The sequence below is a fragment of the Labrus bergylta genome, chromosome 8 (genome assembly GCF_963930695.1).
Source record: "Labrus bergylta chromosome 8, fLabBer1.1, whole genome shotgun sequence".
Taxonomy (NCBI): Eukaryota; Metazoa; Chordata; class Actinopteri; order Labriformes; family Labridae; genus Labrus; species Labrus bergylta.
Genome location: NC_089202.1, coordinates 14,717,585 through 14,744,233, shown reverse-complemented (window position 1 = coordinate 14,744,233; position 26,649 = coordinate 14,717,585). Strand labels below are relative to the sequence as shown.

General features: G+C 41.1%; 3 protein-coding genes across 5 annotated transcripts; 1 reads left to right on the top strand and 2 right to left on the bottom strand.

Annotated features, from left to right (window-relative positions):
- Nucleotides 1-18: 18 nt before the first annotated feature.
- abhd16a (abhydrolase domain containing 16A, phospholipase) lies at nucleotides 19-9,272 on the top strand. Of its 2 annotated transcripts, none has more exons than XM_020649143.3 (20): nucleotides 19-160; nucleotides 735-791; nucleotides 886-952; nucleotides 3,551-3,637; nucleotides 3,913-3,998; nucleotides 4,117-4,190; nucleotides 4,390-4,497; nucleotides 4,687-4,801; nucleotides 4,890-4,991; nucleotides 5,122-5,185; nucleotides 5,279-5,328; nucleotides 5,639-5,762; nucleotides 5,856-5,960; nucleotides 6,055-6,118; nucleotides 6,273-6,329; nucleotides 7,442-7,504; nucleotides 7,627-7,703; nucleotides 7,814-7,912; nucleotides 7,998-8,044; nucleotides 8,621-9,272. In XM_020649143.3, the coding sequence occupies exons 1-20, from the start codon at nucleotides 59-61 to the stop codon at nucleotides 8,702-8,704; spliced, it is 1,632 nt and encodes a 543-aa protein (XP_020504799.1). In that variant the 5' UTR covers nucleotides 19-58; the 3' UTR covers nucleotides 8,705-9,272. The 2 variants fall into 2 exon arrangements, with proteins under 2 accessions (XP_020504799.1, XP_020504798.1); XM_020649142.3 differs by having other exon boundaries at nucleotides 27-160; nucleotides 732-791.
- Nucleotides 9,273-9,356: 84 nt separating this feature from the next.
- vars1 (valyl-tRNA synthetase 1) lies at nucleotides 9,357-20,454 on the bottom strand. Its single transcript, XM_020649134.3, has 29 exons — nucleotides 20,323-20,454; nucleotides 19,454-19,806; nucleotides 19,228-19,371; nucleotides 18,390-18,606; nucleotides 18,180-18,295; nucleotides 17,972-18,047; nucleotides 17,511-17,611; nucleotides 17,289-17,416; nucleotides 16,991-17,155; nucleotides 16,808-16,889; nucleotides 16,590-16,709; nucleotides 15,752-15,860; nucleotides 15,486-15,665; nucleotides 15,199-15,323; nucleotides 14,944-15,047; nucleotides 14,698-14,856; nucleotides 13,957-14,047; nucleotides 13,703-13,808; nucleotides 13,476-13,546; nucleotides 13,161-13,286; nucleotides 12,971-13,075; nucleotides 12,394-12,541; nucleotides 12,061-12,188; nucleotides 11,627-11,782; nucleotides 11,166-11,390; nucleotides 10,905-11,016; nucleotides 10,045-10,220; nucleotides 9,631-9,780; nucleotides 9,357-9,542 (listed from the first exon to the last, which is right to left on the bottom strand). The coding sequence occupies exons 2-29, from the start codon at nucleotides 19,802-19,804 to the stop codon at nucleotides 9,474-9,476; spliced, it is 3,840 nt and encodes a 1,279-aa protein (XP_020504790.2). The 5' UTR covers nucleotides 19,805-19,806; nucleotides 20,323-20,454; the 3' UTR covers nucleotides 9,357-9,473.
- A 685-nt stretch (nucleotides 20,455-21,139) lies between these two features.
- si:ch73-54f23.2 (uncharacterized protein LOC107988037 homolog) lies at nucleotides 21,140-26,642 on the bottom strand. 2 transcript variants are annotated; one of them, XM_020649114.3, is made up of 4 exons: nucleotides 25,868-26,642; nucleotides 24,931-25,338; nucleotides 23,066-24,109; nucleotides 21,140-22,058 (listed from the first exon to the last, which is right to left on the bottom strand). In XM_020649114.3, exons 2-4 carry the CDS (start codon nucleotides 25,240-25,242, stop codon nucleotides 21,543-21,545), a joined length of 1,872 nt encoding a protein of 623 aa, XP_020504770.2. In that variant the 5' UTR covers nucleotides 25,243-25,338; nucleotides 25,868-26,642; the 3' UTR covers nucleotides 21,140-21,542. The 2 variants fall into 2 exon arrangements, with proteins under 2 accessions (XP_020504770.2, XP_065813788.1); XM_065957716.1 differs by lacking the exon at nucleotides 25,868-26,642 and adding an exon at nucleotides 25,705-25,859.
- Nucleotides 26,643-26,649: the final 7 nt, after the last annotated feature.

Here is a 26,649-nt window from a genome sequence, read left to right as displayed (position 1 = left end):
CCTTCGCCTTGGACATTTTTTGGTTAGCGCAGGCTTCCGTAGTCCTCGTAGTGGAAGAATGGCCGGCTGGATGTGGCTCCGTTGTATTTTAGGGCCTCACCTGCAACGAATTCACCGTGCACCGGATCAGCCTCGACCTGAAGGCAGAGCGGGAAGAAGGGTAGGGTATCGATACTATTTTTGCGAATGTCTAAATAAATCCGACTGCGATAACAGAGCAGCATTTACCTCTTAGCGTTGATGTAGCTTCGGCAGCGGCCCGGAAGTGTCCGTGTTTTGTTATTGAAACCTTGCTGTCATTGCTGTGTTCAGCCAGGGTTTCGACTGCAAATGAATGAAAGCTCAGGCGCTTGTTGTTTTCAGTTTCTTAACTTTCTTCTATTCTCGTTAACAGCCAGTCTAGCAGTATCTTCACATGTGTTATCCTCAGTGACTTAAATCTGGTAAAAGCTAATGCTACATTATGGCTCTGTGCCAATATTTGAAATAATACACATTTACCGAGAAGTACTAAGAAAAACTACATGTGTTAACTTTGAGAGAGATAGTGGACCTTACTTTCTCATTTAGTTGGTACATCAAGTGCTAGTTGCTAGGAAACGACAGCTGAAAGTGTGACGTAAGCAACATCTCTCTCTCTCTCTCTCTCACTCACTCACTCACTCACTCACTCACTCACTCACTCACTCACTCACACACACACACACACACACACACACACACACACACAGCAGGGATGGAACTACCAACCCCGGAGTCTGGAGAAGCACACTGACAGCATCCTCGGCTGGGTCAGTATGTTTGTATAGTTTATCTAACTGTATGGAAGTAATGAAGCTCTGCTCTCTCAAGTAAAAAATAAATAAATGTCTTTCCCACCTCCAGGCTTCAGCAATTTGGTCGCTGTCTTACTACGGCTCTCCACTTCTGCTCTGCTATCTGTACAGAAAAGGTAGGTTTTATCATCTGTGTTTGGCGGTAAAGCATAAGAAGACTTTTTTTTTTTTCTTCCCCGTCATCTAATCAGATGTTAGATAAATAATAAGAAATAAATCACAACGGAATGGAAACACAACAACAACAACATAAAATTAATTATAATCATTGCTCAGGTTGAAGTTTCTTGCTTTTTTGTTTCTTTCTTTAAACTGATTGTGTTAACTGTTGTTCGGACACAAGACATTTGCAAGGTGCCTTCTTAGGCTTTTGGGAAACTATGAAAGACAAGCATCACCCATAGACTGTAAATTGTAGGTATCACCATTTGTGACTTCAAAATTACCAATCGATGGATGGGGGGGTGCCGGTAGCGTAAGTGGTTGGTGCGCGCTCCCCATGTATGGGGGCTGTGGTCCTCTGGGCGGGCCGCTCGGGTTCGGGTCTGTATTTACAGTCTATGGGTCCAACCTGTGGCTCATTTCTTGTATGTCATTCCCCATTCTCTCTTTATATATGATTTCCGGCTCTATCCACTGTCCTATTTCTACAATGTAGACCTAAAAAAAAAATCCCAAAATAAATAATGAATTACCAACCGGTTAATCAATCTATTGAGAATAACTTTTTTGTGATACATTTTTTATTGATGTTTAACATTGTCATTTAAAATAAGGAAAAATCAATATGTTATGGTTTCGTCAACAGCCCACAAAGATACAGGAGAGTGGAATCATATACGTCATATACGTACCCCCACCTAAAGAACCCCAAGGATAGAGCAAGCATAACAAACAAAAACGTAACAAAGATGTTAGAGTTTGGATGGTGTCAGTCCAACAAGTCACATTATCTGTTTTAGCGTGGTGTATTTCTGCCGCCCAGCATTCCAAGCTGCCAACATTGACAAAATCCAATAGCCAGTTCTGTGCTGAAAGTGAATGGGAAGACTTCAATCTACAAGCTCTAAGTCTTTTAGCAGTGGTGAGGCCAGCCAGGAAAAAACGTTTATGTTTAATGGAGAGCTCTAGGTTAGAGCTGTCATTAAGCAGGAGAGTATTTAAATAATATATATATAGTATATAAAATATTAAGATAAGACTTTATTGATCCTCTAGAAATCTGCAACCCCTGCGCACTCCCAAACCATATGAAAAAAAGTCCATAGTTTTATTATTGCATAAACTACAGTTAGGGGATGGTAGGGCTTTCATTTTATGTAGAGTGCGAGGAATATAGTAAATGTGGTGAATACAATTTAAATGGACAAAGGTTTAACAGAACCTTCAGCAAACTAGCATAGAAGGATGAGACGATGGCATTGGATTTGGTCAGTACTGCATGAAATGGATGGGATGGAGTATCACAGGGTGCGCCATAAGTGTGTATTGCTGTGCACAGCTGCAGGTAGAAAAAAAAAAGTTAATTAGAGTAATTATTGTCAGATTAACAGAACATCAATTTTAAAGTTTTACTTTTTGTGCCTTTAATGCAGAGTTAGGATAGTGGATAGAGTTGGAAACCAGGGAGAGAGAGTGGGGAATGACATGCGGAAAGAGGCCACAGGTGGAGGCGAACCCGGGCCTCCCGCTCGAGACGAGAGCCTCAATACATGGGACGCGCGCCCTAACCATTGCACCACCAGTGCGCCCCCAGAACATCAATTTTAAACAAATCTTTGTAGCCCTTGTGATGTATGAACATTTGGGTGTGGGTCAGTGTTCTAAAGACAGTCTGATTTGGTTGTTCAAAGATGGACACTTTTCAACAGAGCTGGGTTATGATTTGGTTTTTACATCCATCAAATTGCATTGTTATATTTCTATAATTTCAAATGAGAATCTGTAATTAAAATGATCCCGATTAGAAATGGGGTTATGCAGATTCTTGAAAAGGAAAAATCAAAAAGATCAGAATATAGGGGTTGGGGATTGAGTGGTCATTTACACTGGAGGCGGTTGTTTGCAGTGCTCCAATCGGATTGCTAGAGATTTTGGCCAATGAATAACGCTTTAATTTTACAAATTGTAGCAATGTTCATCTGCATTGGAAATTACAAATGGCTTTATGACTGTAAAAAAAAAAAAGTGTGCTTTTTTAATCTCTGACTACTCAAAGTGCTTTTAAACAAACAGATTTTTTCCTACTGTATAAAAATATCCAGATGGTGTAAAGACACTTTTTGTCCCTGAAACTGTGAGCTTGAAATATTTCATTAGAAGCCCCTTCTGAGGAGCTATTGCGGTGACATAATGTCAAGTTTTTCTGCATGACATTTCTCCTTCCATTTAGGCAGAAAAACTGCCAATGGGGGGGGGATCTTCTTAGGAACTGCTGTTCTCTACAGGCAGGATTAATATAGAGTTAATCAACGGAAACATTCAGCAAGACTGTGCATCAATACAAATTAATTGCTTGAGGTTGTTGTTTTACACGTCCTTGGTGGAAAATTATGCTTCTGATATTGATTTATGCATATGGTTGGAGGGCAGTTGTCAAACTGGGAATTTTTGTATTGGTGCCCATTAATGAGGCTGAAGTCTGGCAGAAAGACATGGTGTTATGTTGAGGCCTGTGTCATTGTTTCTTTCTGTGTCACTTTGTTTATCCTTAGGTTACATCTGCAGCAGTAAGCTGGTTCCTGTGAGTCAGTATGTGGGAACTGTGCTGGTGTGTCTTTTAGGAGTGGCCTGTCTTAGAGGTAAGGTTACAGATAAAAAACAGACTGCCCAGTGATTTCTGGTTTAATTTACTCATCTTTAGATGTCACTACGTATGCTTTATGTCCTGCATGCAATTAAGATTTCATTCACTCTTAGACAGTTGCACAAGGTCCAAACTCAAAGAGCATACTAAACACCCTTGAGGCTTTGCAGCTACATGTTTCTCGTATCTAATGTGCATTTCACTTATATCTCTCTGTCTGTGTATTTCTCGCCTTCTGCACTCCAACCCTTTTTGTGTTTTCTCTACCAGGGTGGGGGAGATGGAAAAACTCAGAATATCTTCAGTTTATCACCATTCTTGAAGAAACAAAGAAGGACAACACAGCACCAAACAAAGTAAGTCAATAAAATATGGATACATGCACACAAACTCAGGGTTCGCTGTTGGATTTGGAACTCAATCAAAGCTTGCCTATAATAAAATACTTTCATTTTCGTTTCGCTTCCTTTGTAGAAAAAAGTGAGGTGCTATGACTTTGACTTCTCGAACTGGCCTTCGGATTTCAGCTGGACAGAAGTCAGCAATCCGTAAGTGATTTCTTTTATATTTTATAGCCATTTGAGATGGCCTTGAGTGCACCGAGTTCTATTCACACCAGGGTCAGTTCATAATGAATACAGGCATTCAAAGCACTGTCAAGTACACAGGATGAATGCTTCCACTAAATGTAAAATGCATTTTGGCTCATCATTATTCATTGTATGTCTTTGACTTTGTGTGTCACAGGAAACTTTCCAAGGCTGGTGTTTCTCTGTTGAAGCCAGAGCCCAGATTAAGAGGAGCAGCAGACAGCGTCTTGAACTCTGTGCGCACAGTACCATGCCACATCATAAGGTAAATGCAGTAAGCTCTGCATGACTGCAGAATGACACAGCAGATTTGTTTTAAGTATTACTGCAAAGGAATAGATTCATTCTGCTTAAACTTTGTTTGAATCTTTTTTTCACTATGATTAAAACTGAAATAAAAAGGAGTTGTCCTCTGTACAGAACCGTCAAGTTTTTTTTTTTTCTTCCCTTCCAGTTTCCTTATTGTCCACTCATTTGGGAGAAGGATGTTGTACCCTGGCTCTGTAGGTTTGCTGCAGAAAGCCATGAGGCCCATGCTCCAGCAAGGCCAGGCTAGGTTAATAGAAGAGGTAAATGCACATTTGCACTCAAACTTTGTAAACTGACTGCAATAAATACCAATTTACCACAATGTTTCAATCTTCCATCATGTTACAGTTTGATGGCCAAAGAAACAAACTTGTGGCATGCGATGGTAATGAGATCGACACAATGTTTGTGGATCGAAGGCGAGACGGGGGACAGAAAGGCCAGACTCTGGTAAGTCTCTGTGATCATTTTCTTTTTGTTGTTGTGCCTGTTGCTTGTTCCAGAGTCCAACAAAAATAATGTTGCATAATATAAATCAGGTTTATACTTGAAATGCTTTTTGAAATTCATTTTGCCACAGGTCATCTGCTGTGAGGGGAACGCAGGCTTCTATGAGGTGGGCTGCATGAACACTCCACTAGAGGGTAAGGGATCCTCTGCTTAAACAGCGTGAAGTGTTTTTAAATGCTGTTGACATTTCTGTGGAAAAGTAAAATCTTGTGTTGTTATCACTGAAGGTGGATACTCTGTTCTGGGCTGGAACCACCCTGGCTTTGGTGGCAGTACGGTAAGAAGAACTGTTAGATTTCTGACTTTTTTTTAATCCAGCTTCAGCTTCAGCTTGCAGTGTGTGCCTGTGCGTCACATAGTACTAGAAAACAACACAATGGAAAACAACTGCATGTTGAAAGTCTGGTTTGAGCTGGGTTGGATTACACAAGTGGGAGACGTCAGTGCTCGACATTACCAGTGGAGTGGAATAAAACTTGTAAATCTCTTAGATCTTCTGAAGTGCATATTATTTTAGGTGGGTTGAGTGCAACTGTGATGTTTAATAATGCAGGAATATTGCTTTTTTACTTGTGTCATTCTGCCAGGGAGTGCCATTTCCCCAGAATGAGGCCAATGCCATGGATGTAGTGATTCAGTTTGCAATGCACAAGCTCGGCTTCGAACTCAAAGACATTGTCGTATATGCCTGGTCCATAGGAGGATTCACAGGTACACAAAGACAAGAGCAATTCATGATTTGGCCCTTGTTATGGTATGAATTCTCTTATCTTATTCCTAACACATCTCAATTTTCTTTTATAGCCAGTTGGGCGGTGATGTCATACCCAGAGATCCAATCAGTAGTGTTAGATGCATCCTTCGATGACCTCCTGCCTCTGGCCCTCAAGGTCATGCCGGACAGCTGGAGTGAGTCAAAGGACTGAAAAGGTCAAGAATTCTGCTAATGCTTTGCAGCATGTTGTTTTTGTTTTAACAACTGTAATATTTTTTTTTTTCATAGGACCATTAGTGCAGCACACAGTAAGACAGTACATGAACCTCAACAATGCTGAGCAGCTTGTCAAGTGAGTAGGACAGTCTATTTATAGCAACAGCAATCACAAAAGTCAAAGTCTGCATCATGGAACATTATGCAACATATTGCAGTGTAATTATGAATTTTAAGTAGCTCACGGTGATGTTGCTGATGATAGACACAAGCTCCTGTTTATCCTTCAGATATCAGGGACCAGTCCTGCTGATCAGGAGAACAAGAGATGAGATCATCACCACAAAGTAAGTCCCCAGTCTGACTTAAAAAGCCTTCTGCTTATGTCATGCTAATGTGCATGTTAGCCGGAAACATGAAGGTTTAAATAGGAATTTTGGATGACTATGGTTTAGTTAAAGTCTGATCAAGAAAAAAACAAAAAACTTCAGACACTTGGGGCCAAAACATTTTCAGAAACATGGACAACATAGACACATTTGAATAGAAAGACTCATGTTGCTCATGCCCTGTTCACTCTGTAAACACAGGTGAGGAACTTGATTCAGTCTTCACATTAGTTATGTGTCTACAGTGACATCATTTATTGTTGGCTGAAGTCAAAACAATTGTATTACAAATGCTAACACATTGACTTACACAGCCTTTAATTAGCTATAAAGAGGGTGAAAACCTAACTGAAGGTTAGCTGGCTGGCTGTAGCTAAGGGGAAAATGAGATGATGAGATCACCCCCCCAATATCATTCCCTGTAACTGAGCTAGCCTGCATGAATCTGAGGGTGGATCTTCTCCTCAGTAATGTGTAAAGCTAGGCAATCTACTTGCCAGATAACCCCAGGAAGGGAAGAATATGCTGACTTGGAACAGCTAAAACAGTATTTTGCTTTGTTATCTACTTTGCAATTCATCAGTCAAAGCAAGAAGGTCTTCAAACGATAACACTTTTTGGGCTTTGTTATGGGCTCTGTGTCAGTGCTGGTCAATGTCGGCTCTGTAGGGGTCGAGAGGAGACACGGGCATACAGAAGCTTCATTAATGTCAAATTCTTTGGTTCTGCTTGGAAAAAAAAGATTATACATTTTGTTTTAAAATCCCAAGCTTGACTGTTTTGCATTTAACTAGGCATGTGTAGGCTTGAAAATATTACATCATTTTATTGCCTATCAGTATCAATAGTCTTAAAATAAATATTGTAAAGTAACACATTTAACAAACATACCATAATACTACTCGGCACTCATCATCTACTGTTTATAACACCTTACTGTCATTATATTGAGACTAAGGTATCGTGCCAGCACATTTGGTGTGAAGGAGAAAGCATTTACTTTCTTAGCCTGTGATGTGGTCACAGGGCTAGTTACACTACATGATGTAAGATTGTACACTGTGTTACAGGGGGCCAGAGGATGTCATGTCTAACAGAGGCAACGACCTCCTGCTCAAACTGCTACAATTCAGGTCAGTGTCCTCATTTTTTAAAAACATTTATTTAATGTCCATATTCTCTTTGCCCGTTCGTTCTCTGTATTTGGAGAGAGACAGATTTAGAATCGTGCGCGTGTGTCATTTTTCCTTTCAAGGTACCCAAAAATAATGACAGATGAAGGGATTAGAGCTGTCAGACAATGGCTGGGCTCCTCTAATCAGATAGAGGAAGGTAAGTGTCTTCATGTCTGAAAAATTGTATCAAAATCTCATTTTCACTTCTTGTAATAAATTGTTCAGAATGTCTGTAGTTGGTGGATTATAACATCTCTTGCTCTGCAGCATCTGTGTACAGCGGCTACGAGGTGGACGATGACTGGTGTGTGTCTGTGCTTCAGTCGTATCAGGCAGACAGAGATGTTGTGTTTCCATGGAGTGTCGGTAAGACCGGAGTCCTCTTACATTTACAAGGCAAATAAAGTGCTCATACATGTACGATCTCACGCACTCTTATTGTCCCTACTAGGTGAGGATATGACCCTGGAGGGAAGGCGGCAGCTAGCTCTTTTCTTGGTAAGGAATAATTTTATCCCCACACAGTCTTGAGTATGTACAGGCTTGTCTCCTGTCTGGTTCAAAGGGCAGCCATGTGTTGTCTGTATCTCATCCCTCAAAGTCAGCTCTCTAGCTTTCTTTTTTTCTTCTGCATAAGCCCCATTTTTTTTTTAAGGTTGGCTTACCTCCCCCTTCTCTCCCATGGCAAAAAAACACATCACAGCTATTCACAGACATCATTACCACTGAGGAACGATTTTCTGGTCACCATAGTAACCAGCTTACCTGTGCTCTCAGGTTGACTGGTGTAATATATTTCACTGCGCTCAGCTTATTGAAGTCATTTAACATCAAACAAGAGGAGTGCCATCAATTACAGCTAATGCTATGCGTTTCCTCCCTTGGTAATGCCTTCTGAATTAGGCTTTATTCACCTCCCATGTAAACCCTTAAGAGATGGGAGAGATTTGTGTGGCACTGAGCCAGACAGACCCATGCTAATATAATCAAGTTGTGCACTTTCTGTTCATTGCCCTCCCACACCTCTCATTCTCCATTCCTCCTCCATCACCGCTTTCTTTTTCTCTCTCCAAGGCACGGAAGTACATGCGAAACTTTGAAACAACACACTGCACTCCTCTCCCCGCCTCCGAGTTTCACCCACCCTGGAGACTGTGAAGAAAAAGAAGGATGGATGAGAGGAAATGAACAGCGCAGATTCAGATGGCCTGTGGTCAAAGTGTGTTCCTGGCATGGTGTGAATGTATTACTGTGATTGTGTTCCAGATTTATTTCCCACCCCAGGTGAGATTTGTTTTTAACTTTAGTGCTGCCGTCGGGGCATCTGGAAAGATCCAGTCTACTGACGCCCCCATCCAAAAACCTGTAAAATATGGTAATTTTTTTTTTTTTTTAGATTAGTGTTGAGTCATACTTTTCAGTGTTCGTCTTTTAAAATAAAGTATGCATTTTATGTAAATGCACAAACAACTTTCACTCCTTCCATTGTTCCCTCTTTGGCTGTGTTTGTGAAGATGCAAATCTACATGGACGAGCATTTTAACATCTTAATATCAAAAGAATCCTCGCACCATCCAGTTGGAGGAATACTTTAAAAATGCAGCCAAAGTATAAAAGCTTTTCAGGTTTTTTTTTTCTGTGAGCACTGTCTTTACGAACAAAGCTGTATCTGAAATGATGCTCTTACATGTTCTATTATATATGCGGAATAAAATGTTTCACAGAAGGGACTAAATTCATGTTTTCATTACTTGATGCAAGAGCTCCACAATTTGCAGAGATGAATAGATTTCTTCAAACAAAACAGAGCTGAAGTCATAAGAGCTGTATTTTATTCCCTTCATACAACAATGGATTTGGAAAGTGGATACACTGACATGAAAAAAGCTGAGATAAATCGTGGTTTACATAATGCTTGAGACAAACATTACATCATTTTCCTGAAGTTTTCCATGGCCTCGTTCACTTTCTCAAGTTCAGTTTGGCTCTGCCGTAGCTGTGGAGAAAAAGGAAGCAATTACTTAAAGAAATTCAAGTCTATGTACTCTCCTGTGAAACCCTGTGAGTCAATTTATTTTTCACACCTTCTCAGCATCCTGCTCCTGCACTTTTACTGGAACCTTCTCCTTGTAGTCGCTCTTCGCCATTTTCTCTTTCAGCTTCTCCATCTGTTTCTCCAAGTCACCTTTCTTTGTCACCAGCTTAGCCATTTCCTTCTCCACATCAATGAGACCCTGGGGGGAATTCAAGGTGAAATGAGTACAGGGACAACAGTTGTAACATTAAGTTCTTGTAATTTCACAAAATTAACTCATTCAAGTTGAGGAGGCACAGTTTAACCATGATTGCCTTGATTACTAAGTAGGCCAGCTGCAATCATGCAATCATACTGTATGAGTTAATGGCAATACTAAGAAGAAGCTCCAAATACTTAAGTATTTAAAAATCAGGTGTAAAGGGATGGAAAAAGAAAAAGTGAACAGACTGCCCGTCCTCACCTTGAGCATAAGGTTGACAGTACATCTGTCAGAGGCGATAGCTACAGCACAGCCTTCTGGGACAGGCTGGTTTGCTGTCAGAGGGATGACAGCCTGAGAATAAGACAAGGTCTGAACCTGCAGACTGTATTTCTGCACCAGGGATGCAGTACTGGAGTCAATACACTGGAGGTAACCTGGGAGATGAAATGGACAGATTGAAGTGGCGGCATCATGAAAGAAAAGTTCTTGGCAAGACACATTCATGACTAAATATATTTTGCCTGAAATTACATTCACAGGAATTATGTATCATGTACTATGTTCCTTCAAAACATTCAATGACATCACATCGACAGTATATGTACTATTCTAATACTTTCACAGTTGTATTAAGCAGTGGAAGAAATATTAGGTCTTTACAAAAAAAAAAAGCACAATGTAAAAATACCTCTTTACAGGTTGAAGAACTACATTGAAATACTAAAGTAAAAGTACAGAAGTATAGTCTGCAAAATAATCTTAAAGCCCTGAAAGAAAACAGAAAGCAAAAAGCAAGTATTCCTGTTACAGAAAAATGATATTGTACATCTGATGCTATTACTGATGTATTTTTAGTTTGTAGATGGTTGAGTTGGAGAAGATTCTAACGAACATTTGATGTATTATGTAATATTTGTATTTGAAATGTCAGAGTATAAACATCATTTACCATGAATTTATGTCATGAGCCTAAAACTGTAAAAAAAAAAAAAGTACTTAGATATATTGGCAAAGTTATAATTAGCAAATTTTTATATCTATCGGGAGAAGTTTTGCAAGGCTACTAAAATGTTTTAGTGACTTTCTAAGATGATGAAACGCTCGGTGAGTTGTCTTACAGTCTGCTCTGGTCTTGGTAAGGTTATAGTCTGCCCTCAGGGACCGGATTGTCTTCACCACGGTCATCACAAAGTCCATGTCCCGGTCCACCTCCTCACTGTGCCAGCAGAACTGCAACGAATTACATTAATAGATACAGCTCACAAAAAGAGAATTATCGAAAATAGACTTTGGATTATTTTCACATATATATATATATATATATATATATATGACTTCAGTCTGACACTTATTCAGGACTTCCTTCCCTTGTATCTCACCTCGTTTGTTTCTGGGTAGGATGTGACACTGATGCTGGGTGGATCACTCTGAGGTCGTCGTCGTGGTAACCTCTGGTAAAGTTCCTCACCGACAAAGGGCATTATGGGAGACAGAAGGCGGAGGCCGACTTCTAAACAGGTGTAAAGAGTCTGTCGGCACACCAGAGCCTGTTTCTGGCTGCTGCCATCTCCCTCAGCTTTACTGAACACTGGTTTAATACTTTCCTGGTGGAGGAATAGAGATGGTAAAAAAAAAAAAAACGGTTTATTTGGGCCATGTACGACACAACTGTTGGGTTAGGGTTCACTTTACATCTGTGGTCCCTTGGACCATAGAAGACTCTGCTTCTTAAACTTGAAAGATGTTTCAAGTTTAAGAAGAAGAGTCTTCTATGGTCCTGAGAACAGCGCCTTAGACGTGAACTTTTAACCTGTCGACATTAGCTGCTTAGAGATCCTACCAGGTAGACATCGCAGAGCTCGTACAGCCAGAAGTTGTAGATGGTGGTTGTGATACCCGGCAAGTCGTAGGCCTTGAAGCCAGCATCACAGAGCGCGACAGCAGCACTCAGTCTAGACAGGATCCACCTGTCTGTTACACTCTCCTCGCCACACAACTGAGAGAGAAAGACAAGAAACGTTCAGACTCAGTGAGCACGACTTCTGTGTACTGGGTACTTTCTGAATGTCAATGTGTTCATTTGTTTGAATACAAAACAGGGAAAAACAGGAGGGAACAAAACCCAACTGATAAAATAAGGTAAACAAAAAAAAAACAGTTTTATTTAACATTTACTTGGTCAAAATATGAACGCATGTCTCTGGATGAATATAAGTAAGTGGGGAGCAGCTCTGTTTTCTGTTGTGTGTCCTTCATCTTTTCTCCTGGTCTCACCTGGGCTTTCTCTGACGGTACAAAGTTGTCACCCAGAGTCTTCATGGCAAACTTCACAGCGTTCCACAGTTTGTTGCAGAAGTGACGATAACCCAGGATGCGGTTGACATCCAGGTTTATATCCCTACCTAGATCCCCCACACACAGACACACACAGATAAAAGAGAATTTCAGTCATGTTTTTTTTAAATAGATAGGTTTCGTCAGACATGGCAGTGTACTGACGAACATTTTCCAGTGTTTTGATCTATTTTCTGAAGTCAAGGTTGAGATCGAGACCGTCAAAATCCAAAAAAGAAACAAAGTGAAAATAATTGAGACAAATGAGTTCACCTTGGCTGGTGTAGGCACACAGGGCGAACCGGAGAGCATCTGTGCCACACTCTGGAATGCCATTTGGGTAGTCTGACTTCTGGCCCTGCTTTGCCTTCTCCACCTCCACTGGATCCAAGTTGCTGTCTTTCAACTGGGCATGAAGACCCTGGAGGGTAGGCGGATGGGGAATAAGGATGTCAACAATGAAAAACCTTGCAGTGTGTTCAAGAATTTTTCCTTGACAGTGACAAACTCAGCTACTTGATGTTTTCATGGGGTGGGCAGGAAATTATCATTAAAGTACAGAGCAGTTTACCGCAAGTCCTTTAGCACCCTCCAGAGGACAGGTTGTGCTTTGTCAGACTGATTATTCTCGCCCCAGAAGGAGAAGAGATTGATGGCCTCAATAAAAGCTTGTTGAAAGCCGAAAAGGATGCTTAATAACGCTTACATAAGAATAGTGGCCTCGGGGGAGCAAGGGGGTGTGGTGACAATCCAAATGGGAGAGAGGACTGACTTTGTGCCTGTGTGTGTGTGTGTGTGTGTGTGTGTGTGTACGTATCTGAACATGCATCAAAGTGTGATAAGGTGTTACCTCTAGGGAGATCCCTGTAATTACATCCAGAGGGTCAATGACGTTGCCCAGAGATTTGCTCATCTTCCTCCCGTGGGCGTCCCTCACCACTGCATGCAGATACACCTGTGAAGAAGAAGCATCATCACTTATCACGTCTTACTTTCCTGTTGGGTTGGGTTTCCATTTTGGTAGCTTTGACAGGTCTCACCTCTTTGAAAGGAAGCTTGCCGGTCAGTTTGAGGCCCATCATCACCATTCGAGCAACCCAGAAGAAAAGGATGTCATGGCCCGTCTCCAGCAGGGTGCCGGGGTAGAACACATTCAGGTCCTGGTTCTAAAGGGAAAAAAGCCAGTCAGATTTTTACTAAACACTTTGAGAGGAACAATTACATGGGCATGAATCAGTTTATATATTAATAAAAGTTAATATAGGTGTAAGAATTAGAATCTTTAAGCCGGCTTTGTTATATCATCTATCGGAACATATCCCATCTACGGAGACAAAAAAGTGCCAGATTTTTACCTCATTAGGCCACCCGAAGATGGAGAAAGGGAAAATGCCAGACGAGAACCAAGTGTCCAGAACATCCTCATCTGAAAACAAGAGGGAACGTTACCTCATCTGTATGAATATGGACGAGAAATAATTAAAACGATGAATCTGTGTGGAAGGAAAACATGAAACTGATTAAATAATCTTTGTATAATTAAAATTAGTAGAAAGCTGAATTAAAGGCGGTTGAATCTTACCCTGTCTGAGGGTAATTTTGTCAGCAGACACATTGAAGCGTTTCGCTGCCTTCTCTTTGGCCGCCTCCTCCGTTCTCCCGCTCACCCAGTAATGACCATCCATGTCCTGGAGAAACAAACAAAAAAACCCACAAAAAAACAGGGTAAATAAATAATAGAAAGAGGCACAGAAAGGGAGAATAATATAGTAAATAGCTTTTATCTATCATCTAAGAGCCTCCAGACCTTGGCGATAGGGTCAGTCATCATCTTACCTCTCCTGGTTTCACAGAGGCGTCGTTGACAGTGACAAAGTACGCTGGAATACGGTGACCCCACCACAGCTGCCGCGAGATACACCAGTCCCTGAGAGAGAGAAGAGAGAGAGGAGAGAGAGGAGAGAGAGAAGAGAGAGAGAGAAATGAAACCTGAATCAGGACTTGAACCTGATATTTCAGAAATAATTTATCTCTGGAGTTGAAAACTACCTTTGAAATTAGTCAATTAATTTCATTTACTGAGCAAGAGAAAATCATTTGCATGTTTTTTATGCACACTTTATGCACCTTCTTATCTCATTTTCTACACTTATGTGAGAGTAAATTCATTTCAAATTAAAATAATATCATTATTTGTTTGTTTTTTTAGGGACTGTTGATTAAAGCCAGAACGATTAATTGGCCAGCTGATAATTTTGGCCGATATCTGCATAGTACCCAGTGACTATCGTTATCCACTACTTTTATCACAGATATGCACCGATATTACTACATTTATTTATGCACTCTTCAATATATGTTTATTTATCTTACTTCATATCTTTATAGCGACGTTGAAAAATGTTACTGCACACTGCATATTTTCCTCATGCTGTTCAGGCCTAATTCACAACACATCAATGTCTCAAAATGTCTAGCTATCCGATATGATAGCTGTGAGGTCTCTACTCTAAAAAAAAAAAAAAAAAAAAAAAACAGCCAGGAGAACTTAGATCTTTTTTTTTTTTTTTTTTTTACCTGATGTTGTCCAACCAGTTGTACCACGTCTTGTGATGGTGATCTGGGATGATTTTGAGCCGTCCTTCTCTGACAGCATCTGCAGCCGCCTTGCCCATGTCTGTGCAGCTCACATACCACTGAGGCTTCAGCAGCGGCTCCACTACATCCTTAGAACGACTGAGAGGCGTACAGAGAGAATTAAAAGATGACCCCTAATAGAATAAAAAAGATTTACACCAGTAATAACCTGTAGTAGAACTTTACCTGCAGACTGGGACCACCATAGGGTTGTCTTTGATCTCTTTAAACTGGCCTCTGTCCTTCAGAGCCTGCAGCACAGCCTTCCTGGCCTCAAATCGCTTCATGCCCTGGGGGGGGGGGGGGGAGACAGAAAAGTTAAAATTGAAACATGAAGAAATGAAACTGTGACACCAAGCACACTGTGAAAAAGCCTGACATTTAGTGCCAGAGCGGAAATGCACACACTGCAGGGGGAAGCACAATAATGAGACACTATACCAGGAATGGAGGTGGCACGTTAATGAGCAGGCCATTCTCATCCAAGATGTTGATGAAGGCCAGATTGTGTCTCTCTCCAACCTCGTAGTCATTATGGTCGTGAGCCGGGGTGATTTTGACAGCACCTGAGCAGAAAATGGTGCCGAGGGACAGGAGAAAAAGAGGGAATAAGAAGGAAGACAACTGTAATAAGGAAAGTGCTCTGGTTTAACGACTTGTTATGATTACTTATTCTCAGCACGCAGCACACTTACAGGCAGATTGTCTCTTCCTCTAACGATGCCTACCTGTTCCAAAGTTCATGTCCACAAAGTCATCGAACACAACCGGCATCTTGCGGTCGCAGAAGGGATGCAGCACCATTTTCCCCTTCAGATGCTGATATCTGGGGTCAGCAGGGTGGACTGCCACAGCCGAGTCTCCGAGCATCGTCTCAACACGAGTTGTCGCCACAATCACCTCCTCGTCTATCGAACAAGAAGAGCGTATGTAAAGAGCGGTGTAACTAAAGTGGTATAAGGTGTTTGAGTCTGCCCTCTTAGAACTCACGTACCCGAGCCGTCCACTTTGTAGGCAAAAGACACCAACACTCCAAACTCCACTTTTTCTTTGTAACCAGGCACAGGCAGCAGAGTCCTGCCTGTGAGCTCCTTCTTATCCACCTGCAAACAAAAAACATGAGTTGGAAAAAAATGGCACTCCATGACCGGTAATGACAAAGCTATTCAGACCTGATTCCATCCCAGTCTTTAGCATGGTAACTTAAGTTGGACTTGAGGCTGTTTGAAAACATTTCATCTCATTTTCTGTGTATACCAAAACTTTAGTGTCAGAACGCTTATTTTTGTATATCATGCAATGTGTTGGCAGTAAACAGATGTGGGCAGAGAAGAGGAAGAGGGAGCGATAGACAGAGAGAGATAGACATAGGGGAGAGAAAGAGATAGCGAGAAGGCTGACAAGCAAAAACATTCACTTTTGAAATCTAAACAGGGACATAATGGTTTATGTAATACATCCCTGAGCCCTAAAGCCACTGCAGTGTCCCAAAAAAATATCAAATTTCCTGAGTAAGGAACATCCTGAATGCATCAGCAATTTAGTCCTAACAGCAATAAATAAAATGCTGGATTATACTCGGCAAATTTAAATCTGGAAATATATTAAAATCAAGAGAACCTTCACTGCAGCTATGAGATAATGTTATTTAACATAAAATTATGATATATTTTAATCAATCTCAATCGACTGTGAAAGCCTTAAATTATAAAAATTGTTAGAAAATATACAAGTGGGGTGCCGGATTTCTGCTCCTTTACAACATCAGATTATCAAAGCAATATTATCACCTTTATAAGATGCATTCAGTGTCATTGAACTACAATGCTCACCTCTATGTCAGAGATGGCAGAGTTGAGTGTGCATGACCAGTTGACCAGTCTCTTGCTCCTGTAGATCACCCCCTCCTCGTGCATGCGGACAAAGGCCTCTTGAACTGCATAGGAGAGTTTCTAGACAAAACACACAGAAATTGATAATAAGGACTATTTATTTAGTTGAGTTAGAACTAGAATCCATTCACTTTAGTTCAGTGTTTTCAGAAACTCACAGGGTCCATAGTAAAGCAGGCTCTGTCCCAGTCCAGAGAGGAGCCCAGCTTCTTCAGCTGGTGGTAGATGCGGTCTCCCTTCCTTAAAAAGCAAATGTAAAAAAAGTTATTGTTGTGTCTTTTTTCCAACGTTTATCCAAGTTGAAAACTCTGACATCCTTTTCTAGTGTTTCCTTTACTCACTCGTTCTTCCACTTCCAGACCTCCTGGATGAAGTTTTCTCTGCCCAGATCATGACGACTCACACCCCTCTCTCTCATCAGCTTCTTCTCTACCACAACTTGGGTGGCGATACCGGCGTGATCACAACCCGGATTCCACAAGGTGGTCTCACCTCGCATCCTGTGCCTGGACGGACGAGACACAGTAATTCAGACACACAGCTTCCTCGTCACAACAAGAAAGATTGAAATGAAGAGACAGAAAACCCATAACGGACTGCTTGAAAACATAACGTTAAACTTCAGGCGACTGTAGTTACCATCTGGTGAGACAATCCTGGATGGCGTTGGTGAGCGCGTGACCCAGGTGGAGTGACCCGGTCACATTAGGGGGAGGGATGCACATCATGAAGGTGCCACGAGGGTTCTGCTCAGCGAGACTCTTCCTCTGCACAAAAACAGTCATTATCATTAAGACAAAGAAAGATACTCTATGTGTGTTAGTTTACATTTAGCACAAAGGGTGGAGGGGACTCCCTTACCCCATACTCTGGCTTGAAGAATCCCTGCTTCTCCCACCATGGATACCAGGCAGCCTCCACATAGTGAGGACTGTAGGAGTCAGGAAGCGGGCTAATGACATCTGTAAACAATAAAAAAAAGAGAGACAGGGTTGACTTTGGAGCTGAAGCTAATCCCCTTAAAGTTTAACACACTATTTATTAAATAGAGGTGACACTTATACTACTAATTTAAGTATAATAAAATCCCCAGTGTTGCCTATAAGAGGCAAAACAACCTGCTGTGACTGATAACACAGAAGAAAAGGTCAATATTATCAGCGTTGCAGTGGGTGGTCTGTGGACTTGTGTACATGGATTGCAACCATGAGGGAATAATGAAAGTCTGGACAAACCCTGAAGTCCATATTTTTAAATACTGTGACGTCACGTCACTTCTGTTAAAAGAGAAGAAAAAAAACACACACAGACAGATTTATCACCTTTTTTCTCCCCAGGAGCAGTTTCAATCGTGTATGAGATCACACCCAACTCCTTCTTCTCAGGTTTGGCCTTTTTCTAAGACAAAATAACACAAAACATGTGATTTTAATTTCAGGTAATTTTCAAAGCATGCTAAAAATATTTGTTTTCATTTTTCGCCACATGTGATTTTTCAAAGCTTGATTAATATTTTAAGAGTCTCCATACCTCTACTGTTGGCTGTGTCTTTTTCTTGGCCTCCATGTCCTTCTTTTGCTGGAACTTTTCCAGCTTTTCCTTCTTCTTCGCTTCCTTCTTCAGCTGGGCTTCTGTCTTTGGTGGGCCTGAAGGAAATGGGAAATACATCAAGAAAAATAAGTATAAGGATTTCCTAAAAACAAAAACAAAAAAATCAACTGTCACATGGCATTTTCTGACCATTATCTGTAGCACCATCGGATTTAACAGCAGGAGGGGCTTTAGCAGCATTAGCTTTTACAGCAGTTGCAACAGCTTTTGTCTTTGGAGTAACTGGCACCATCTTCTCACAAAGAGTGATCTTCCCCAACACCTTCAGGAACCTGGGCTGATTAATGCAGGTTGTGAACCACCTGGTGACATTGATCAAGACCTTCCTGTCTGCCGGCTCCAATACCTATAAATATAAAGAATGAAAAATTAAATCAGACCTATACTGCACTTTTTTTTTAAACCATATAGTCAAAGGTTTAGAGGAACTATTAAAATATTATTATCATAACATTTTTATTAATATTATAATTTGGGTTTTTTTGATCCTTTAATCACTTGTTTCTATTTCTTTTACTGCTCTTACCTTCTTATTGCTATAATCTTTTTTTTTTTTTTCAGCTCTTTTAGTTTCTTACATATTTTTTAAATCTTTGGTCCTCTTGGTCTCAGCTCTTGTTGTTGGGTTCTCATGTTGCCTGGGTTCTTATCATGGTTCTTGTGATGGTCGGGGTTATATATGTCTGTTGGGTATCGTGCACTTTGGGTTCTTTTCTGTTGAATTGTATTTAATTATTTTTAGTATTTTGCATCTGTTATATTCTTGCTGTTGTTAATGTTCTTCTGTGTTTGGTTTAGTTTGCTTTGTTCTTGTTTTTGCTGTTTGTCAAAGCACTTTGTAAACCTGTGTTTTTAAAATGTGCTATATAAATAAAATTATTATTATTATTATAAAAACATATTTAGAAATGATCAACTGTAAGTGGAAAATCTTTTACAACAACAAAGTGCTGCACAACATACGTACATATTTAAAAGGTAGAAGAACAGCAGCAGCTACAGCCAAATCCGCCAAAGTGATGATCTGCCCCACCAAGTAGGTCCTTGGTTCCAGTGCCTTGTCAAGAACCTTTAGTACACGCATCAACTCTGCACGGGAACTCTGCTGAAGCTGAGAGCAAACAAGTCACATTTGAGAGATAATAATTAATCGAAAAACATCACACATGCAAGTGTCCAGACGCTTCTCTCACCTTTTTATCCACTCCCATCATCCCCATCAGAGGGAAGACCACTGCACAGGACACCGGGGTGAGCTCATTGTCAGCAAAGCTTAGCCACTGCCACACCTGGCTCTGCTGCTTTGTGTCTAAGCCAGTCCTCTTCCCCTGTGAGGCCAGGTACCACGACACAGCAGTAGCCCCACTCAGGACGGAGTCACTTTCTGAAGCATCGAGCACCACGGCCGGTCTGGACCAGGCATTCAGGGATGCAGGAGGGTCCTCTGTGATGATGTTCAAGCTGGACGGATAAAACTCTGCAGCTATGAGGGCCAGTAGACTCCTGAAGTCATCAGGGTGAGGGGACACGTAGAGAGTGGCCATCTCTGGAAGAGACACAAGCAGGTGCTCTCAGTTAATAGTGTTGGTATAACAGGTCTGCCTCTCATGCTATTAAAGACATTCTGTACATGCCTGACTCTGGTGGAGAGGGTGTGTCTGCAAGCCATTAGTTAAATGGTTCAATTCAAACTAGCATCTGCGATTACGTTAACAAAGATTACGAGGAAGTGGATTAAACATGTATTTATAAACGTGTTGTGTATACTGTGCTTCCCTAAATCACCTATACAAAGAGTCAGACAATGGCTATGCTGGCTGGTTAGCTATGTGTTTATCTATCGGCAGCTGGTTTGCACCACCAGTCAAAGGCTGAAGAAGTCATGCCACACAGCTAACTAGCTTTTAGTGAGTCAGTCAAACTATTACTCGTGTTTCTCGGGTCTATGGCAGCGCTACACGTGTTCACATAAACTGACATTGTTTAAACTCGTTACTAAAGTTACAGTTCAAGAAGCCTGCGACATGTTTTCTGATAAATATGTGCAAGAAGTTGTCCATACCTTAAAACTGAGAGAGACGTCAGGTTAGATTAGCATACACAGCAGAGCCACATGAGCCCTCTTCGCTACTCGTCCGTCTGATGCAACGAGACTTAACAAAGAGTTCCGGGTTTGATCTACATCCGGTACAACACGGAAGTCTCGTATATATTTTTTTATTTTTTTATTTTTTTAACCAACAATAATAACAAAGGAGAAAAAAAAATAACCACCTTAATCCGGCTTTTAATTTGCAGTAATTGTATAACCTCAACATTTGTGTCATTTTTTTTGCATTAGGTTTATCTCTGGTATTTATTTTTCTTATCCAACTTTCACTCAATAGCTTTCCTGCGGGTTTTTTATGTTTTTTTTGTACTGCATTCACTTTTATTTTATTTATGTTTCAATTATTGTATTACCATCTTTATTGTTTTAGTCTGTTGTCAATTGTTGTCAATTTCTGTTTTTATTTCCTGTCCATTGTCATTCTTTCGTGATGCACTTTGGGCTACATGCTTTTTTTTGTATGAAAAGTGTTTTACAAATAAGGTTGAGTTGAGTATTTTCTTATGAATTTTCAGTGCAGAATAAATAGGAAGTTAATTGAAAAATACTCTATAAGCTACATCAATATGTTGTTTTATTATATATTTTACTTTTAATGCTCTGATGTCCTCAATACATTTTTAAAAATAAATTATTGAATTGTAATTGTATACATTTATTTTATTCCTTTTCTTCTGAGCAATTATAGAAAATAACAGAACAAACGTGTTCTGTCTTGTTCAGATGGGAGAAATATTTCATACACAATAATATAAGAAGACAAAACCAGTAGAATAAGCCAACCATTTCTTTTATTCAAATGAACATTTTAGCAAACATTAATCAACATTGATCAAACAAGAATTATATATTGAATAATTACATCCAAAAGCTTTGTGCACAGTGTTTTTCAAATCACAGTTTGGGACAGCTCTTTGACATCCCAGCTCTTAAATACAGGAGATTATTGGAAAGCCAGCAACAGTGATGTGTAAGACCTACAGTGTAAAAATATGTATTCATTGAATCCTTCGAAACAGCTAAGGCATATCACATGACATCTGATTGAAAAAGGTTGCCCTTTTTCCACACTCATTTATGTGCTTGAGACATTTACAAACCAAACCTTCAGATACACTTTGGAAAGTTTGCTGCTAACGGCATCAAGAGAAGTTTGAACTTTCCTCCACTTATCACTCAGACTCCTCTCCAAAAGCTCCTCTCACCGCACCAATGATCATATCAACTATCCCCATTATTATTCCCCCTCCCATACTAAACACTTTACCCACCCCATTCCCACTTCTCCAAGCCAGCCTCCCAACCCCTCCACCTACAGCTTTGGCCTGACCCCCCATCTCTGACACAACTGTGCCTACATACCCCTCACTCTGCTCCCACAGCCGCCCTCCAAAAAACTTGGTCACCCACCACACATTATCCAGCGCACCGCCAAAAATCCCCACTGTGTCTCCAGCCAGAGTCCCGATTCCAGTGACCCCTGTGTGACAGCTGTCAAACAAGGCCCCAAACATAGAGGAGGTGCAGAAGTAGGTATTGGATAGACAGGTTTCTCCAATGCCAAGTAGCAGGTCTGCAGCTGAGCCCAGCCAGGATAAAAGATCAGACGTCAAGAGGTGGAAAAAGGAATAAGTCTCTCCAGGCAGGGCGGTTAGAACTCCAAGGTCTTCCTGAAGAACATACGTCACCTGAGTGAAAATAAGGCAAATATTAGGGGTTTAAAAGGGATATGAAGATGTGATAAATGACAGGACACAATCACCTGAGAGAGAAAAAACAAGTTTTTGTTCTATTTGCCACACCTCATTCCAGTCTCTGGGAGGAGAGAAACCAAATGAGTAGATTTAGGAGACAACTCTTCACAACCTGACAAACATTAACTTCATCTCGTAAAAAACATCTCAGTTTTTAGTCACTGTTCTACATCTACTTTGTATGTAAAGTGTAATTGGGTAACTTTAATTGTTATTTTGTACAATATAGTCTAAATAAAAACTGAACTGATTGTTGAATTGAATGTTTTGTTTCATGAGTTATTTGAGGACTTTTCTAAAACGTTGACAAAAAATACTCACATGAGGTAATAAGCTATGACTAGAGAAATGTCTGCTGCTATTTTCTATCTTTGTTTTGGTATTCATCTAAGTTTTTAACCAGTAATAAAACAGACTGAAATTAATAGTGATGACTCTTAATGAATGACAAAAGCAAACAACAGCATCAGTTATTTCTTCATTGTCGTTTGTTATGCCTGTTACTGCTGTTGTGGGTTAGGTGTGAGACAGGCCTTTATTTTACATTTTCCACAGCAAAGATTCAGACTGCATGATGATTTATTTATTTTTTTCAGAAAAAACTGCCTACACTTGACAGCTCCAGATCAGCGAAGAGATAAGACGCAGCACTCTGTCCACAGCGGCCACAAAGTTGACATAAAGCGAAAGTTCCTCACAAGAGCTTTCATTTTTAAAAGCCAATTTGCTGGACTTTTCTATTTGAAATTAAACGTATGTTGTAAAAAACTTCAAATGAGTTGAGAACATTTTCTTAAGAACTTGTAGTTCAAGTACAAGTAACCAAGTAATCTCCTGGTTATATGTTAAATAGTGCTCTAAAGTGTTCTAAAGTGCTCCCCCAGCCTTGCTCTCTCCTTAGTAAAATAAATCTGTCGACACAGATGAGTCATTCGTTTCACCTGTCCAGGTAACTGTGTGATGGTTGAGAACACCGGCCGCAGTGGAGCTTTGATAATGGACATGGCGGAGGAAAGGAGGTAGACTAGTGTGCTGCTGGAATTTGTGTCTGTCTGTTGTTCATCCACAGTTTCAGGATCAGCTGGCGACTCGGGAGACTCTGATCCAGCACTTTCTGAGAGTGTGACGTCCTGCTGCTCATCGTTGCTACTCTCAGTTTCAGAATGATCTGACGTTTCTTGTGTGACATCAGCAACATCAGCTTCCTCTGGCTGAGCATCAACAGCAGACGCCTTTTCTTCAGCGCTCTGTGCCTCTCTGCTTTCCTCAGTGTGTTCATTTAAGTCTTGGCTGGTTGTATCTGAACTGACCTCCTCTTCTTCAGTGGCTTGTCCAGCAGTGTTTGACACTACATCTTCAGCTTCATCAGCTTCATCAGCAGGATCAGCTTCATCAGCTTCATCAGCAGGATCAGCTTCATCAGCTTCATCAGCAGGATCAGCTTCATCAGCTTCTTCAGCTTCATCAGCAGGATCAGCTTCATCAGCTTCATCAGCAGGATCAGCATCTTCTATATTTACATCTCCTATATTTGTAACAAGCTCCTCACTGTGAAGGCCTGCTGTGATGTCAACAGACTCCCCATCTGCTCCTCCACAGCTCTCTGAGAACAGCTCTCCCACCCCCAGGATCTCCTCCAGCTCCTTCACACTCACGTGCTTCTCCCCTTCCTCTGTCTCTCTGATTAGCCCCACACTGAAGCCACTCTTCCCCTCGGGGACAGCACAGCACACTGCCAACCAGAGCGGCTGAGTCTGACAGTCCTCGCCTCCATCCTCAGCGGCCCTGAGACCTCCCGCCCCAGTCAGGATGTAGAGATTTCCCCCTAAAGCGCTGCACTGTGGAGTTAGGCTTGTCTGGACCACTGTTGTGACTGCTGAGTCCCAGTGTTGAAGCGGGGAGTCAGTGGGTGAGACAGGATCAGAGAGATCCCCGCCTCTTTTGAGAAGGGCTGGTACTGCGACATCTGTGTTGTCATCTTCTTCCTGTGTTAAGCGGAGACAACAGTCAACAAAAATGATAAAACATAATATCTGAGTAGTTTTTGGAGGTGAAAATGCTCTACAATCTTGATTTACTTTCTACATATTTCATTCTGAGTTCATGTAGCTGACAGTAAACTATGTAAACAGCAGTGGTGGAAGATTTCAGACTGACAAACTTAAATAAAAGTATCAATACACCAACCAACAAACTTTATGTCTATGACAATTAAGACCTGATTTCAAAAATGTTACTTGAGTTCAAATTCCTCAGTATTATCCACCAAATACATGTATAGTACAATACATAAAAATGACTTTCTCTTCAGAAAATAAGCTTTGTGCATGACATGTTTCAATACAAGGATTCATCAGAAGCTGTTTAATGTTGTCACAAAGTGGATGCGGAAAAAGATTGAACTACCTATATACAGTTACAGTATGAAGTCAAATCTTATAGGTCAAACCAGAGATAACTCTCAGGGATTTTTGAGATCTAATTAATGGGTAGAGGAGAAGAATAAACTAAGCCATGTTACACATATTTGTATTAACTTCTTTTCATGTTGAATGGTTTGCTTTTTTTGAATAATCAATATGAAACAAGGCCTCTTACTGCCTGGAACAATTATTTTTTAATAAACGAGTCAGTCATATGTCAGACACTTAAGTTAAAAGTACCAAAAGTGCAAAACAGTATTTTAGCACAGTAGATGAGTTAATGCACTGTTAATTACTACCACTGATCTACTACATGCATGTTTGAACATGATTATGAAAAACAGGTAATATTTCTTTAAAAAGCACGATATCCGCGTCCTTACCACAGCCTCTCCCCCACCCTCTCCCTCTGCCCCTTCATGGCTGAGATGGAAGGCAGAGTAGACAGCTGTGTCACAGGTCGGTTTGGACAGAGTGGCAAACGTTTGTCCCCCCGGCAGTCTGTGGCAGAGTGGGCGCAGCAGCGGCCCTGCAGAGGGTCCCTGAGGAAGCGTCTGTCTGTAGAAGCAGTGGCTGCAGAGGCTGAAGTCTGCCTCTGAGTTGTCCCCATCTGGAAGAGACAGGACTGGGCCTAGCACTGCCAGCAGCCACACAGACGCAGCAGCTGCTGCACTGACAGCAGCAGGACGTAGCATGGTGGTGGTGAGCTCAGCAAATCCCCCCTTCTCACTCTCTCTCTCTCCCACACACACTGAGCGAGGGGGAGAGGCTAATAAAGTATCCAGGGGTTTCTGTGTATAGATGGAAAAGATAATGTTGCCAGAGATGATTGCTGATAGCTTCTTGTTTTCCTTCACTCGCTCCTTGCTCTCTCCTCCAACTGGACTCCAACCATGTCTCTCTTCTCTTAATGTCAGCTGTATTCTGAGAGAATGAATCTCTGCTGCAGGCACAATCTTGCTTACTCCTTCATTTCCCTTTCCCTGACAACCTCACCCCCACTGTCAGTTCCACCCCTCTGTCTCACCCTCTGGCTCACCCTCTGGCTTTACCTCCACTACACCCCTCCCTCGTATACTCTCTATGGTTACACCTTTAACTCCTATTGCTGTTAGGTACACAAGCCAGGCCCACACCCATTAAATGCTGTCAATTACCTGTAAGTCTGCATTCCAAAACTATGGTCGTTTTACAACGTCAGTCCTTTGATTGAAGCACTCCTGTTGTCCCATTATTCTTTGTAAAGAACATTCCTGAAACTGCTGACTCTGCATGAAGTCCAGCAGTTGAACTACTTCCATATCAAGCAGGAATACTCACCCAGGACTCCCTCTTCTAGTGAGCAACTGAGCTCTAAATTTAACAATGTCAGTTCATGAACTCCTCATTAAGCTTAATCCTGACAGTGTCAAAGTCGCGGGTCATTGTCTCACCAGGACTGCAGCAACTTTTTAACAACCATCCCAGACCAAACACACTCACTCTCCTGGCTTGCAGACTGCAGGTGGCATTGCTTAATATTAGAAACATGCCTGTTGAGACATGATGCAGGCATGGACTGCTCATAACAAGATCTTTACGTGGCAAATTATCATGCAGTCTCACTGCCTAGTCCTATGTATGTGTAAAAGTGAGTAGAAAAATATCAAGCCCTCTTTTTGAAATCAAGAGGAGGAATCCAGTCAGTCTGCCCTCACATTGTCTATTGGCTAACACGAGCCAAATGCACCCCTGGGACTGTGTCAGAGTCATGTGAAGAGAGGCCGAGCAAGCAATGAAAAAAACATGTGCCGTGATAAACATTGTCAGTTTAAAAAAGCTGTCATTTATATCTTCAGTTTAGAAAATGTATTCAGTAAACTTGTCCTGCAAGCAATAGATTCATGCAGCAGCAGCAGCAGCATACCTCAGTGACTGACAGCAGGTCTGGAATGGGAGTATTATGGGTGTGTTTTTTTGGGTGGGGCTTCAAGTCATACTTAAAGTTGTGTTGAACACTTACACAGCATTTTTTATAAATCTGAAATGTTTATATGAAAAATGTTTTTAGAAGAAACGTGTCGTAGTAAAACGCCCTGTATTTTGTGTAGTCGGCAGGATTT

Bases quoted from the DNA above. Each gene is read 5' to 3' on its own strand.
- vars1 (XM_020649134.3), bottom strand. From the start codon at position 19,804: ATGGCCACTCTCTACGTGTCCCCTCACCCTGATGACTTCAGGAGTCTA. The intron at 15,666-15,751 runs GTACGTGAGTTC...CTTGTTCGATAG, and splicing joins CTACAAAGTGGACGGCTCGG to ACGAGGAGGTGATTGTGGCG. The intron at 13,076-13,160 runs GTGAGACCTGTC...TCTTCTTCACAG, and splicing joins GCAAGCTTCCTTTCAAAGAG to GTGTATCTGCATGCAGTGGT.
- abhd16a (XM_020649142.3), top strand. From the start codon at position 59: ATGGCCGGCTGGATGTGGCTCCGTTGTATTTTAGGGCCTCACCTGCAA. The intron at 3,638-3,912 runs GTAAGGTTACAG...TTTCTCTACCAG, and splicing joins AGGAGTGGCCTGTCTTAGAG to GGTGGGGGAGATGGAAAAAC. The intron at 7,505-7,626 runs GTCAGTGTCCTC...TTTCCTTTCAAG, and splicing joins CTCAAACTGCTACAATTCAG to GTACCCAAAAATAATGACAG.
- si:ch73-54f23.2 (XM_020649114.3), bottom strand. From the start codon at position 25,242: ATGCTACGTCCTGCTGCTGTCAGTGCAGCAGCTGCTGCGTCTGTGTGG. The intron at 24,110-24,930 runs GTAAGGACGCGG...CGCTTAACACAG, and splicing joins AGGGTGGGGGAGAGGCTGTG to GAAGAAGATGACAACACAGA. The intron at 22,059-23,065 runs GTGAAACGAATG...ATTTTCACTCAG, and splicing joins TCACACAGTTACCTGGACAG to GTGACGTATGTTCTTCAGGA.